The 15,000-nt window shown below is 38.2% G+C and overlaps 1 protein-coding gene across 4 annotated transcripts in view; it reads right to left on the reverse strand.

Moving 5' to 3' along the window:
* LOC137984953 (transcription initiation factor TFIID subunit 5-like) overlaps positions 1-15,000 on the reverse strand; it is a 32,056-nt gene that overhangs the window by 4,880 nt on the left and 12,176 nt on the right. For 3 of the 4 annotated variants that reach the window (XM_068832323.1, XM_068832321.1, XM_068832324.1), the window contains 14 exons: positions 13,478-13,556; positions 12,063-12,186; positions 11,903-11,966; positions 11,095-11,149; positions 10,105-10,182; positions 9,082-9,182; positions 8,909-8,942; positions 8,223-8,289; positions 6,608-6,727; positions 5,438-5,583; positions 4,905-4,935; positions 3,974-4,080; positions 1,685-1,766; positions 185-296 (listed from right to left, as the gene is read on the reverse strand). In XM_068832323.1, the coding sequence (XP_068688424.1) occupies positions 185-296; positions 1,685-1,766; positions 3,974-4,080; positions 4,905-4,935; positions 5,438-5,583; positions 6,608-6,727; positions 8,223-8,289; positions 8,909-8,942; positions 9,082-9,182; positions 10,105-10,182; positions 11,095-11,149; positions 11,903-11,966; positions 12,063-12,186; positions 13,478-13,544 (1,188 nt within the window). In that variant the 5' untranslated portion in view covers positions 13,545-13,556. The remainder of the gene's footprint in view (positions 1-184; positions 297-1,684; positions 1,767-3,973; positions 4,081-4,904; positions 4,936-5,437; positions 5,584-6,607; positions 6,728-8,222; positions 8,290-8,908; positions 8,943-9,081; positions 9,183-10,104; positions 10,183-11,094; positions 11,150-11,902; positions 11,967-12,062; positions 12,187-13,477; positions 13,557-15,000) is intronic. The other variant, XM_068832322.1, reaches the window with a different exon arrangement.

Consider the following 15,000-nt stretch of genomic DNA (forward strand, 5'->3'; position numbering starts at 1 on the left):
AAAATTACAAGTGCCAGAGAAAATACACCGTTTCATTTGTTTTTCAACCGGAGCAACCCGTTTTTCTGGCAAATGATACAGCACATTCCCATTTTCGTTTTCTAAGTACAGAACGTGCAGTACCATCTGTCAAAACAACTCTCAGCGAAAATTTCATTCAAATGGTAAGCCCTCGTACTCTTACATTGACGTCAGACACGTGACCAGCTAAGATCCTGAGCGGTTGTGGGTGCTCGGTGCTCCAAAGGCGAGCTGTGCGGTCATGAGATGCTGTAGCAAAATAGTGGCCTTTTGGACTGAGAAAAGAAAACTATAAATATTCCTACTTCTCTACATAGATTTATCGTACGGCCCGTAAGAACCCGTATTAAATTTCTCGTTAATCCTTTGACAAACTTCTTCAACCCGAACCTCACCCCCTGGAAAACGAGAAGCCCCAATTACATGCACTTACTGTCCCAGCCATCCCCTTGGGGAAACGAATAGATGTACTGTGACCTTCTGGTCTCGGTTGCTTGAAGCATGGTTGGCGCTAACCAGCGAAAAATACCACGGAAACCTATAGGTTTTGATATCTCGTAACCAACGGTTAGCGCTAACCAGGCTTCAAGCAACCGGCCCCTGGCCTTCAAAGGCTACAGAACATCATGACTGAACGTTGAATGCACTTTACTGGCCATGTCCTGTATGTGCCTCGCTCTCCCTTCCCAAGGTTGTATAAGACTAAACCCCTGTTGTTGGACGATAGGAAGCTCAAGCCACGACAACGGCGACGGCAACGAGAACGTCACAAATTTGCATATTTAGTGGGCAAAAACAATAGCTTCGCACGCTCTGCACGTGCCTTTTTCACTTTTGTTCATTTCTTTGCCGTCGTCAGCAAAACAACAACGTGAAATAGCCAAATTTGAGGTTTTATGAAGAACGTCAGCACTTGAGGATAAATTTTCATTTTCTCCCCTACATAAAGAGCCGTTCCGACGAGTGTCATTCTCGAGGAACTACCGCACCCTCGTCATATTAAAAAGGTTGAAAGGGTCACGTAGCGATTAAAATTACGCGAATTGATATTTTGAGATTAAGTTCTCGTTGCCGTCGCCGTTGTCGTTGCTTAAGCTGCCTAATGTTGCGTTGCAAGTTGAGATGGTTTGTTGCGCGTATTACTACCTTCTTACGTAACAAATTTCCATATTCCAAAACGTAAAAGCGACGTCTACTTTTTGCAAAAAAAAATTTGTTGTACAAGAAGATGGTAATACGCCTAACAAAACATCTCAACTTGCAACGCAACATTTTTGCGCGACATGCAACGAAAATTGCTGCCGGTATTACTGGGCCTTAAAGAAGACCAATCTGGGTTTCGGGCAGGATTTTTTGACCCCTAAAAGAGACCATATTTAAAACACATTAAAAACATATTTTTATAATTCTTCGCGTGAAACCCTAAACGAGACCTTCACGGCTACATATGGGCTACATATGATGGCGTTTTTCCAGGTCTTACGCTTATCCAGAAAATTGACAACTCAATACGTGTATTTCCCTTGAGGTACAACCTTTGCGAGGCCTTGTAGATCAAGAAAACAACCTGACGGTAGCAACACAATCTTGCCCGCATAAACAGCCCAGTTTGCGACCCTTTTCGGTCTTTGAGTTCAAGGAGTAAACAAAAACAACAACTCACCAAAACTGAACGTCCCAGACGGGGTAGTTATGTCCTTTAAAACAAACTAATGAACTGAAGGTATAGAGACTCCATAGACGAACTATACAGAATAATAATAAAAAACAATTTGAAAAAAACACCCACAATAAATGCAAAAAAGGCGCAGGTCGTGCGTTTCAAATTGCCACATGGTCCAACCATCTGGCCATGGTAATGGTAGACTGCAAAACAGCCGTACAGCATTTTTGCGTTGGACGAATGCGCCTTTTCAAGCGTAAGGTCTGGAACGAGGGTGAAAACGAAGAGTGAGACTGGGGAGAGAAGTGTGAGGCCCGCGTACCTAGCGCGCGAGAATTCGAAAACCGACTGTTTTGCAGTCTATGGTAATGGGTAATCGATTTATATACCGCCTATATCACATACAGTCTCATGGCGTTTTACAATTTTCTCTGAGCTGAGAAGTAACTGTGGAGCTAGACTTCTCTCAGACTTAAGGCTTCGCGGAAAAAACGATATGGTGAAGGTCCCATACCATGTCACTCTATTTACGCACACTTGTGGGAGATTGAAAACTAATAGAATTTTCAGAAGGATTATGATACAAGACCCTCGGTGTTGCATCCCAAACCTTCCGTGGGGACCCCCCCCCCCCCCCCCGACCTTCTTGGTAATCCCTGAATGCTCAATTTCCAGAATTTAAATTAAACCAAGTAATAGCAGAATAAATAAATCAGAAGAAGAAAAAGGAAAGTTAAGGTCCTCATTGCAACCAGGCCCAGGTTGCGTAAAGCACTGTTAGCGCTAACCAGCGTTAAATATCATGGATACCGATTAACGCTAACTGGGCTTCGAGCAACTGGCCGCAGATTGACAATCAGAGATGGTTTGATGCTACTTCGGTTTTAAGTCCACTGAATGCAATTTGCAAGGTTACGATGTATGACACAATGTTTTAACTTTTTTTTGTCTCACTAAAAAAAACGGATGGTAATCAGCGAGCAAAAAAGGGCACTTGTTACAGCCTCAATAACATCGGTGACAAATTACTCCTTAATTTAGGCCCGAAATTTCAGCGTTAATTTAGAATTTCAAACTTATGTGAAATTACAATGTTGCCATGGCAACTTTTTTTATAGTGCCAAAATGGCGTCTTACGAACGCAATTTGTCACCCATGATATTAAGAGCCAATCAAATGGTATACTTGTGAAATGAGGGAATCATTTCACTCGTCACCATTTGATTACTCGTACTTAGATCACCTGTAATGACGACACCAAGCAGGAGTGTCGTAACATTCGGTCTTAAATCATAAAATGTGTAAGTTGCATAAATCAAATTTTGAACCAGAGTACTATCAAACCTTATGTAATAAAAATTGATTGACCAGGCCCAGGTTGCTCGAAGTTTGGTTAGCACTAACCAGCAATAAACACCATGGCAACCAACACAGTGTGGTGTCACGTGACGTCACGGCAGCCATGTTGGTGTTCCTAACCAATAGAACAACGGCCATGTTGGTATACCCAACTAATCCTCCGAGAATTGGGCTCCATTATCATGCACATTTTTTCTTTTGTTTCGGTGGAAAAACAAGGTTACTGATCATGTTAGTGAAAACACTCTATAGACCCCTTTCAGTACTTCCCAATCTGGAGGACAAAACAATGGTTGTTCTGTCCCCTGAGAGAAACAAACCTCTTAAATGCAAAACAATCTTATTTTGTCCTCCAGATTGGGAATTAACTGAAAGGGATCTATAGGTTTTGATACCTAACAGTTGGTGCAAGGCAGGCTTTGAGCAACCAGTCCCTACTGATAGACATTGACAGTGTCTAAACATACAGTGTATGCCAAGACCTATTTTAGATTTTTTTTTAAAGAAACTGAATGAACACGTGTTACAATAGATAGGCTAATAGTAGCTTATAGACCATAATTATTCATAAATGATGGCCAAGTAATTTTTTTTTGTCTCTTTTGCAAATCATCCTCACTAGCCCATTAGCACAAACAAATTCAAAAGAATTTGTGCTCCAAAGTGAGGCTAGTGAAGATGATTAGCACAAAGACAGACAGCCCGTTCCAGGCTCTCAGATTGTCGGGAAAATGAAAAGAACTGTGTGTGAAAAGCGAGTGGGGGCTTGGGTCGAGGCAAGGTGGGGTTAGGGTCGCCTTGCCTCGACCCAAGCCCCCACTCGCTTTTCACACGCAGTCCTTTTCGTTTTCCCGACTATCTGGGAGCCTAGAACAGGCTAAAAGACAAAAGAATAATTTCTTGGCCACCATTTATGAATATGGTATATACCTGTTCTGTCTGCAGAGCTCGAGAGAAGGAATGAGTTATCTGTGTTAAAACTAGTGGAAAATACTGGTCCTGAATGACCTATCAAGCGTCTACTTTCCACAGCTGTCCTGAGGAGTAAAACAATAAGACAAGTACTGCTATGCACTTTGCCTTGTGCAGTGAATCTTTACTATGAAGCTGACGTCTCTTTTAAAAGGCCTTCCAGTTGGGAGTTCTCTTAAGCTTTTCAGTTAATTAAAAGCAAATACCGTTAATACGAGTAACATGAATAGTCTTTCTTAAAAAAATTAGCTTCATTCTCAAGTAAAGTACCCTGGGTACCAGAGTCTTTTCTCGAGTGCGGCGGACGGAAAATTCTTCGATTTGCTTCGGCGGTCAAAGGCCAACGGCACGAGCAGCGACACAATAGAGACATGACCGACACCGGAAACTGTGCAAGAAAAACCTCTGGCACCCAGGGTACAAGTAAAGTAAAACCATTTTAATACCAAAACAATCATTTCATACTCTGACTGACTTCAAAAAAAGGCTCAGGTGACCTGTAGACAGTTCACAGTCCCTAGTTTTCCTATTCAATCGCCAAGATCATCTTTGGAGTAAAACTCAATAGATTTTACTCTGTCAAACGCCAGATGATTTTACTCGTCAATGAGGGGGGAGGGGTGGGGGCTCAGGAGTGAATGGGTTATATTCAAGAACAATTATTGTCCCCATCTATCTTGGGAGGGAGAATTGCTACTCCCCTCACCCCATTCAGTAGATTTGTCACTTTCTCAATCATAACCAAGCTTGGGAAGACAACTCTACTTTTAATTAATGGTTCATTTTAGTGTTTGGTGCACTCGTAGTTTACAGGTAAAAAATGATTGCCTTTCATCGTAAATTCAATCATAACCTTTATGTGTGATGTTACTAGCAATAGGGAACAAACCTGTGGTCCATTATTCGTTCAAGAACATCCTCTGAGATAGAGAAATAAAAGTGATCAACAACAGTAAAATGGCTTTGTTTATACTGTCTTCTAGAAATACATGTAAGTTTTTTACAGCCACTCCACTATAATAAAAACTCAAACTTAACAGAACATGATTGAGAACCCCAGCTGTCAGAAGGAAACCAGTTAGCTATTTACAAAGTATGTAACTCTTAGTTGAATTTGGGAACATATACATGTAAGACAAATCCAGCCAATGGTAAGAGAGGGATCTGAGCCCAAAGCAACCACATACAAACCAAACACCGTCACAACTAGACTACATGTAGGCCACCTTCTTGACCCATCATACGTACCAAACTCGTCACTTGTAATAGGTACCAAAATCCTTACGCGTTTCTCTCAAAAGAGTGATCATGTCTAACAGCACATTTTACTCATCAATGGGGGAAGTTCATCGCAGCAATCTTCATTTTAAGCATTTTTTTACACTTCAATGACATTACATTATTTATTCAACTTTAACTGACCTGCTTCTTTGTCAATTTGTGCAAGTTCTGAGGGTGATTTGAGCATTCTCAGTTTCTTTGGGGTGAGGCTCCACACCCGCACACTACTGTCCTCAAACCCACCTGACAGCAGGCTTGAGTCCTCTGACATACTAACAGTGTTCAAACTGTAATAAGATGATGATTCTCTGAGATAATTGGTCAAAGATTGCATCATACCTTGCCTTTATCACTCTATCCATTGACATTGCATGGAAATCTTTGTTCACAATAATTATTTTTGCCTTATTATCATAATTTAACCCATAAATGATTTTATTATATTATCTTCATACTACTACTACTACCACTACTACTACTAATGATGATGATGATGATGATGATGATGATGATGATGATGATGATGATGATGATGATGATGATGATGATGATGATGATGATGATGATGATGATGATGATAATAATAATAATAATAATAATAATGGTATTGAAGCATCTTTAGGCCTCCAATTCAACCTAGACTCTATTTATTGCCTCTGGCCCTTAGCTTCTTTTTGGACTGGAATTCTTTACTCAGACTTGAAGTCCAGACCAATCCTTTTTGGTGACTGCAAAATATTACTAGTTGTTACCTACTTGTCATCTAGAACAGCTCCCACTCAATAACCATGACATTGTTCTAAATCCTTATTTCCTACACCAGACGAACTCAATGAATGCGGCAGAATTTTTGTTCTAATCTGCCATTAGATTAAAATTAGTGCTAAGCAAATCATTAATAATTTTATTGTTCCGGAAGACATTATGCTTAACTTCAAAAACTCATTAATAAATTCACAAACCTAACAGCCTTTCAACACTGATAAAATGTCATGTGCATGAGCTTTAATTAAACCCGATAAAACATTCCTATTTAGAATTCTTTACCTCTAAAGAATGATAATAAGGCCAGGCTGGTTTTTTTGTCTGGTATGCTAATATCTTCCTCTCACAATTTGAATATTAAATGTTGTGCAAACTCCTGAGGGAAACGTTTTTGAGGATTGTTTTTCAAGCCCTTCAAAAAACTCACAGTATGTGTTTTATCCCCTCTAGAAACACTGCTGCTCGCTTTTTAATACAGTGCGTAAATAATATTGTCACAGTGACAATGGAAGTCTAAAATTTTGTGACACAAATTTCTCTCCTCACCTTGTATGTGCATTGAGTACACTGTAGAAGCAGATGGATGGAAGAGTGTCTGGACCCAACCTTATTCTTTTGGCAGCTTCTCTCATCAAGGTAATCTTCACCAATTTATCACTGTCCTTCCTAAGAATAGAACACATAGGTGATTGATTATCTTGTCTGTATTAGCATTGAGATTAGAAAGCTACAGTAGGCACCAGATTTATCATGGCATGCAGAGGTTTAAGATGCAAACCTGCACGAGTGCAGTACATTACAATGAAGAATGAGTAACTTTCATTGAAGAAACCTGAACAATTTCAAGCCATTTTAATAAAAGAAAGACTTATCATTTTTTTGTTGGCTTTTGTCAAAAATTAGCCAAATCAATTTTGTACGCCAAGCCTCTTCAAGTTTAATTGGGATCAAGTTTGGGTGGGGCAAAACAAGAGCTTTTTATTCCTCAGGATTCAGCATATGTCCCAAGCATGAAAAAGGCCCATTAATTTTATTTTCATCTGCACTTCACACTCCTAACATTAATCTTTATCCTATGAAGCCCTTTAATGGCCACAAGATCCTGACAAACTGACCTGCTGATGATAAATTTGATAAGTTGGTAGAGCATCACACCCATAGTGAAGAAGTAATGGCTTTGAATGTCATTGAAGCTTCCTAAATTTAATTCAGTTTTCTAGGATGACAACAACTTAAAAATGTCCAGGTACATTACCGCTCAAACCTATTTGTCCATTTGCAGTGGTTCTGACTAGGTGAAACCGCAGATTCAATCTCCAGTTTGACCGAGGTAAAACCTCGTCTATGGTAACCGAAAGCCAAGGTTTCACCTAGATTTTTTCCGGTCGATTTTCACCGTGGTTAAGAGAGGACGTGGTATGCTTTTATTTGGAGCAGATGCTATCAAAGAAATCTGCTTATTCTTGCAGATCGATGGCATCCATAATTAGTATGCATATTTGCCTATTTACAATCTCCTACATTATGTTTGGCACATTCGATTATAATAAAGTCGCTTTAATAAAAGCGTTTATCGTTTCTCTTTTTCCAGCAAACGTAAAGATTTCTAAAAATTGTTCCAGATCGGTTCAATACAGATATGTTATAAAGATCAGCAGAAATTCTATCAAGAAATTTACACGTGTTTGGGAAATCTCGTCTTAACAATCTTAACAATCTTGACAATCTTTCACTTCCCTTACATAATAATTATTATAATTTATTATAATACATGTACTTTCACTTTCATTTCATCAAAACGCAAATATTGTTATTAAGAAAGAGAAAAGTGATCCTTCCACTTAGCTTATATCTTATAACATCTAAAAAATTCAGGTTGCTTCATCAGGATTATTTTGAGCCCAAGACCTCTGCGATACCTATACAATGCTCTACCAACTGAGCTATGAAGCCCACACAGTTGGGAGCAAGTCAATATTATTTGTTGGGATCTTGTGTTCCTATGAACGACTAAATCAATGAAATAAATGCATATTTGAAATGCAGCTTATAAATGAAAGAGAGGTCATTGCTTAATAATTGTCAAGATAAGTGCAATGATTCATCTATAACACACACTTCAATTTGCATTTATTTAACATTATTACCAGTTGATACTCACATGACAGGAAATTGTATCTGACGGTTCAATGGGGGTGCATTTGGATTATGCTCCTGTTTCTTTTTGCCTGAAATTTAAAAAGCAACTTGTTGGAGCCACTGTCATTTCTTTTTATTTCTGTATCCAAAAAAATACATGTAGCCTAACTGCTTCTTAAAAAATCCAGGTCCAGGTTACTTGACGCAGGGTTGGTGCTAACGAACGTTAAATAACATGGAGACATAGATTTTGATACAATGTACTTCTTAACCAATGGTTAGTGCTAACCAAGCTTCAAGCAACCATTCCCAGATGTCTAAAAGCAAATGTTCACAAATACCAGCATGACAATTTGAATTTAACCCAGAGGAAAAGAAAAATGCCTATTACTGTACATGTAATCTGGCTTTTACCCTTCAACTTGAGGTTATATAATATTAAACTGTGTTTAGATGCATCTTTTCAACATCTTTCAAGCTGCTTTGTGGGCTTCTAACACAAAATTGCTCTTTTCAGTTTGTTTTGAATGATACAATGTCACTGCAACGAAAATACTTGAATGGGGTAGTTTCATGGCAAAATTCTATTGCCTGACTGCCCAATCACACTTCCCTGTTATTATTCTCCTTCATGCAATTAAACCATCATTAGTGAAGTTTTGGGGATTCATCAAAGGAATTAAGCTCTGTAGAAAGTTAAAATTGTACCTGGTCCATTTGAATCCTTCTTGACTTTCTTTTTCTACGCAGAAAGCAAACCAGAAGAAATTAAATATATTATTGGACAAACATGACATACCAGACTGAGTATTAATGGTATACATGCAAGTAACTGTTTTGTACAAAATACAAAACAGATACTAAACTTTCAGTCATTTCACCTTCGGTTTATCTTTGTCATCATCATCTTCACTCTCTTCTTCGATCACAACTCCAAGATCTGGTTCAGGTGGTATCCCATAATAAACCTTGCTCTTATTAGCTGCGGTGCAAAGAACATATTAACTAGTATTAAAGAAAAAGCTTGCATGATGTCTCTACTTAACCAGTGTAACTGCAACAAGGTTACAGCTGTATATTAGAAGTTCTTTTCCTTTCATGTAGGGTTTCATTACTGTACGTTACAGGTTAAATTTGATTTCAGGTCAAAATGATCTTAACTTAAGTTGTAATTTCTTTGTCTCTACAGTTACTGTATTAATTTTAATATAATTACTGGTATGTCATGATGAATACCAGTCACAAAGATATTATAAATCAACTGCAGCATTCTGGGTCCACATGCATAATTTCTTTATATACAGTATTACTTGAATTTTCACAACTTAGAAACACATGCTTCAGATCACTTCAAAATTGCAACTTGCAATAAATTACATTGCTCAAGGAGTGCTAAATAAGGATACCCCATCAATCTACAAAACTTATTGTAGGTTACCGGTAAATCATTTCGACCCGAAGTTAAATTTAACCAGTGACACAATATATTCTTATCTTAGAAAAAGGTTGGAAGTTAAGCCCTTAATATTTGAGACAGAGAGGATAAACTGTTTCTTTGCAAATCATTTGCCATTATCTTGGTTTTGAAGGGGGTTCATAAACAGTGTTGCATCTTTCTGTCATTGACAATGTGATTGACTTGCAACCCAAACCTAAAATTGCTTGCAATAACTGCTTCAGTGCCTAAAGGGGAAGGGAAGGGTAGGGTAGAGGGGGGGGGGGGGGGGGGGGGGACAAAAATGGTAATTTTTTGTTTCTGCCTGGTGAAATTCCTAATGCCCTGACAAACACAATTCTTCCCCAAAAGATCATCATCACCATCATCATTGCGGTCGTCGTCTTCACCACCAACAGCATCATCAAAACATCATTACTACAGTAATAATTATTATCAGCATTATCACCTTCGAATGTTGCTTCCCCTGTGACTGCTCCAGCTGTAGCTTCTATTGTTTGCTTGCTGCGTGGTCTTCCTTCAAAAACTGAAAATTGAATATGATAATAAAGATGCAAGAAATTATGTGAATTTGTTGCATGCGCAGTCATTTTTTTGGGGGGGACAACAAGAATTAACTGCATAACTTAAGGACGTTCGTGCCAATTGCTACTGCGCACGCGAATTCACATGCTATGTCATGCATTGAGCGAGCGCGCTAAGTACTAATTTTAAAAATGAACAACGATAGGGCAGATGGCCATTGATATAGCTTTGCTTGGATTTAACGATCTTGGATGTTCGGTGACCCCTTAACTTTTCTTTTCAGAAACAGATTTTACTTACAATTATCTCCACATTGTCCAAAAATGAACAAAAAATCAATATGGGAAGTTAAAAAAAATTCCAGATTTCTGTCCTCTGGACATGGAATCCTGCCATCTTGCGGCTGCAAGGCGCATGAAACTATGGTCGCTAAATGCGAACTTGTTCTTTGAGGAACCTCAACAGTTAACTAAATTCACTTGATGGGTCCACTTAAACAAAGTTTGGTAGAGAGCATTTCACTTCAAAGATGTAATTGCAATATTTTTGGACTTACAGACACTGTGGCCTTATTCACTAAAGAAGCCGGATTTTTTCAGATTTAGGGTGTTCTTCTGGGCAAGTTCTCTCCAAAACGAAGTCAGTGATCCCCCATTTTTTTACATTTCTGACATCACTTACTCATCATCTTTCAATGGTAAAATTTGCAGAAACAAATGAATGTAAGAAAATTTTTGTGTAAACGCCCTTAAGCACCACTACGGGCTTATTTCTGGATATTTATAGTGAAACTACAATAATTATTTCACAGAATCTCAAAAACTATAACAAAATAATGAAGGTTCATGCTTGCAAATAACCTTTTCAAATTAGACACCAGTCATTTAACTACAGATGTTATTCAGTCCTTTACCATCAAAATGAAGATGTTGCTGGATGAGGGTCAACAGTACCTCTTGCTGTTGGTCCTAAAAATTAATGGCAAATTATTATTTATTCTATGTAAAAAGTACATACAGTGTACGTCATTTTGAATTCAGCACAAAAGTCAAGATTTCATTTTTTTCGGTATGAGGCCAACTTCCAATTACAAATGACAGTCTGGAATGAACAGAGAAGTTGCTGGGGCTTTTTTCCTCCTTAGAAGCAGTGCCCAAGTCAATGGCAAGTAAAATTGTACCATGACACAAGGCAGAATGAAGTGCATGGCTTTAACTCTTTCAATTAAAAGTGCTACCATAATAGAAAAGAAATTAGTCCTCTCTTTTTCTTCAAATTTTGAAGCTATGTTATCAAATTCTTGGCTTACCAGTAACATGTGAACCCAATTTATTAAAGGTCTACATTTACCCAAAGGTCATTGCGGCCGTTTGTTTTTGTTTTAAAATGACCAAAAGCATGATCTGATTGGCTGAATACATTCAGGCGAATCATGCGGGAAACAAAATGTCAGCCATTTGAATAATTTCATGTTACACAAAATTCAGTCAAGGTGGGCAATGACTTTTGGGCAAAGGTGCACCTTTAAATCTGGGCCATTCAATCAAATTAATGCGTACACTCAAAGTTACAACATGTAGTAGTCTTCACTTTGGGCACATTAACACGAGAACTTTTTGCAAGGTTGGGGCTGGTATGCAATCAATGCCAAAACTGAGACACATTGTACATTGTAAGCTTACAGGTTTGTCACCTTTTCAATCTTTCTACATGTACCTTACCTGTAAATGTTTCTTGAGCACTTGATACGTATCCTTTGACATCCTGATCACAAACTTGTTACTCCTGCATTAATGTGACACAAGACTACATGTAAATGTGATGTCTGCAAATTATGACAATTTTTTAATTATCTTTGAACTACTCTTGTAATCCCCTTACCTCAATGTTCCCATCAGTTCATTACTTTTCATGTGTTCACGCCTAGTAATGGCTGCCAATTTGCTAAGATCTTCCTCATGGTAATCCTCTTGACTTCCACGAAAACAAGCAAAGAAAGACTGGGCTGTGAACAAACACCAAAAAAAATAAAGGCATCGTACAAGAAACGCTGTAGTGTCCAAGTTTTACTGGTTTACAATAGAGAACAACGTTGTTGTTACAAAGCATTGTCTGGAGGAGGCTTTTTTTTTTTCAAATCTGTAAAATGAAGCCAAGATTGAAACTTTTTTTTTAAGCCATCCGAAACCATGCAAGTTTATCAATGACTGCAAGTAACAATGTGAAAAATTACTGTGGAAATTGTTTAAATAAACATAACAAAGTGCTCTGTCATAGGGTCCAAGAAAGTATTACCAACTTCAGTGTATTTCAAAGTTAAAGTTGTATTTATAACCGCTTATTTCTACCAGTGAAGTGAAGGCACTTGTGTAGTACTTCAAAATAATTTATTTAGTCACAGCTGTAGGTTAAAGTTAACGGGAAGGGCAAAAGGACACTTCCTAATGATTATAAAAGTAATAATAATTATTGGTATTGATGTATTTCCTTGCTTCCATCAACCTGAAATCCTGCTATTTAACAAACATTCGCTGAAGGCAAGGTGAATAATAATTATGTTTTAGCATAATTACATGTACATAGGTGATTATTTGAAAAATATGCATTTTCTTTAACACAATTAATTTCTTCATCTGTCACCTCGAAAAAATGTTCAGCTTGCGGCCATTTTGAAAACCCCGCTTAGGTGATTATCGCATAATAATCACCTCATCGGCAACCAATTAGCGCAGAGAATTTTCAATAATCACCTATGTAATTATACTAAGAGCAGCGGTGATATAACCCGAAGGTCGTGGGTTCAATTCCCACCCTGGTCAGATTTTTTCTCTGTCCTTGTGTGGGCCCATTTCCATTAGTAGGGCTAACGCACACATGACTCATATGGGTAGAGAGCAAGTCACATTACAGTCAAAAATATGTGCTTCACAGCCAACGTTTGCAAAAACGTAACCCTTCCTTGTACTTGTACATGTTCATTGCCATGACTTTAACATCTTCAGTTCCCACGGCCTGCTCCTGTCTAACCTTGCACAGTAGCTCAGTCGGTAGAGCAGCGGTGATCAATCTACATTGTAACCCGAAGATCGTGGGTTCAATTCCCGCCCTGGTCAGAGTTTTTCTCTGTCCTTGTGTGGGCCCATTTCCATTTACCAGGGCTAACGCTCACATGGTTCATATGGGGCACAAAACTAGCACTTCTCATTACACTCTAATCAGTTAAGTCTGTTAATTATTTGTATATACAGTACAATCAATTTTGAAAAATTAAAGACAGATCTCTTTCTAGTATTTACCTTCTTTTTCACTTCCTTTATACACAAGCTCAAGATACATGTGAACAAACATTGGATACAGAACCATGGCTAACTCAGGCTGGAAAAACAAGTCACAACAGATTACTGCATTTCCATCACTGCCATGGTAAATGAAGAACATACTATTCACATTTTTGAGAGAATGGTTTTATGGCTGTTCGTAGCTGATATTGAAAGGGTTCATATGGACCCTAAATGCTGGGACTCAGATAACAGCAACACTGCTCTGACTTCTAAAAGCACTGAAAAAATTATTAATGTCAAGTGACAAGAGGAACTACTGGGCCTTTTTCGCAAGGTGGCTATATTGGTCATAGACATTACCTTTTGTCCCTGAGCCTCGAGTTGAAATATTTGGGGACGCGTTTTGGTGGGGCAAAAAAACGTTTTCATTCCCTCAGGACTCAATATAACCGCCGTATGATTAAGGCCTCTTGACTACCTACAAAGCATGACACTTCTCTCCAAAAATGCCTCTTATTACAATAAATGCAAGCTCAATTTTGTTAAATTTCATTAATTAAAAAATGTCATTCAACCCTAGCCTGTGCAGCCAGTGTTTACATGGATTTTCAATGCTTTGGCCATAAAAAATGGAGCAAGACATAGGCCACTTTCAAAAATACTGTAATACTCTTTTTGTCCACCCAACTTTTGCATAAGCATTGTTCCCAGCTTCTCTTGGGAATTGCAATGATCCCAAGAGAAAACAAAAGCATGCTTACATAAAATTTGGGGGGACAAACAAAGAGTATTATGGTATTTTCAAAATTGGTCTATTTTCTGGCCACACCAAAAATGGAGTGAGCCATTAAAACATGTCTTGTTGCACAGCCATAACTTCAAAAGTCTTCCATGTTCCTTGCACAGAAATGCTTGCTACACAGACTAATAATTATCAACCCTTTCATGCCTAACCTAGCCCCCTTAAATGACTAAGATCATCTGGTGCTTTGAGGTGTTAGACAGAGTAAAATCTATAAGAATAATAATACTCTTAGGAGAGGAGGAGTTCAAGGGTTTTTGGATGGACTGAGATGTTGTTAACGCTCTCACCATTGAACCTACATTGACAAGTACAGTGTACAATTGTTTGGTGTTAGATTAAAATCTATAAACTTACATGTAAAGTGCCCCTGTCACCAAAAAATCAATTCTTATTTTTCTTTGGATTTCAAAACTATGTTAACTAAACACTAAGCAACCAAAGTTTTAAGCCTTGATTTCAAAAAGGCACCCATTTATTGTAACCCACTCACACCTCACAGTCGCCCTACATGTATGACGCCTCCCATTGGTATGTAATTAATCATCTTGCATTAGAGAGAGTAAAATCTATTATGACTCACTCTCAGGGCTCAATGGGTTACATAACTGGAATTTTCCGATTTAATGGTCCACCATTACTCAAGATCTTGAAAGAGCTGGATCGAGGAGAAAATGACGTCAAAGGCTCACTAGTTTAAGAATGCAATGTGTGTGTACGCCACAGAATTAATATG

Source organism: Montipora foliosa, chromosome 14 (assembly GCF_036669935.1).
Source record: "Montipora foliosa isolate CH-2021 chromosome 14, ASM3666993v2, whole genome shotgun sequence".
NCBI lineage: Eukaryota > Metazoa > Cnidaria > Anthozoa > Scleractinia > Acroporidae > Montipora > Montipora foliosa.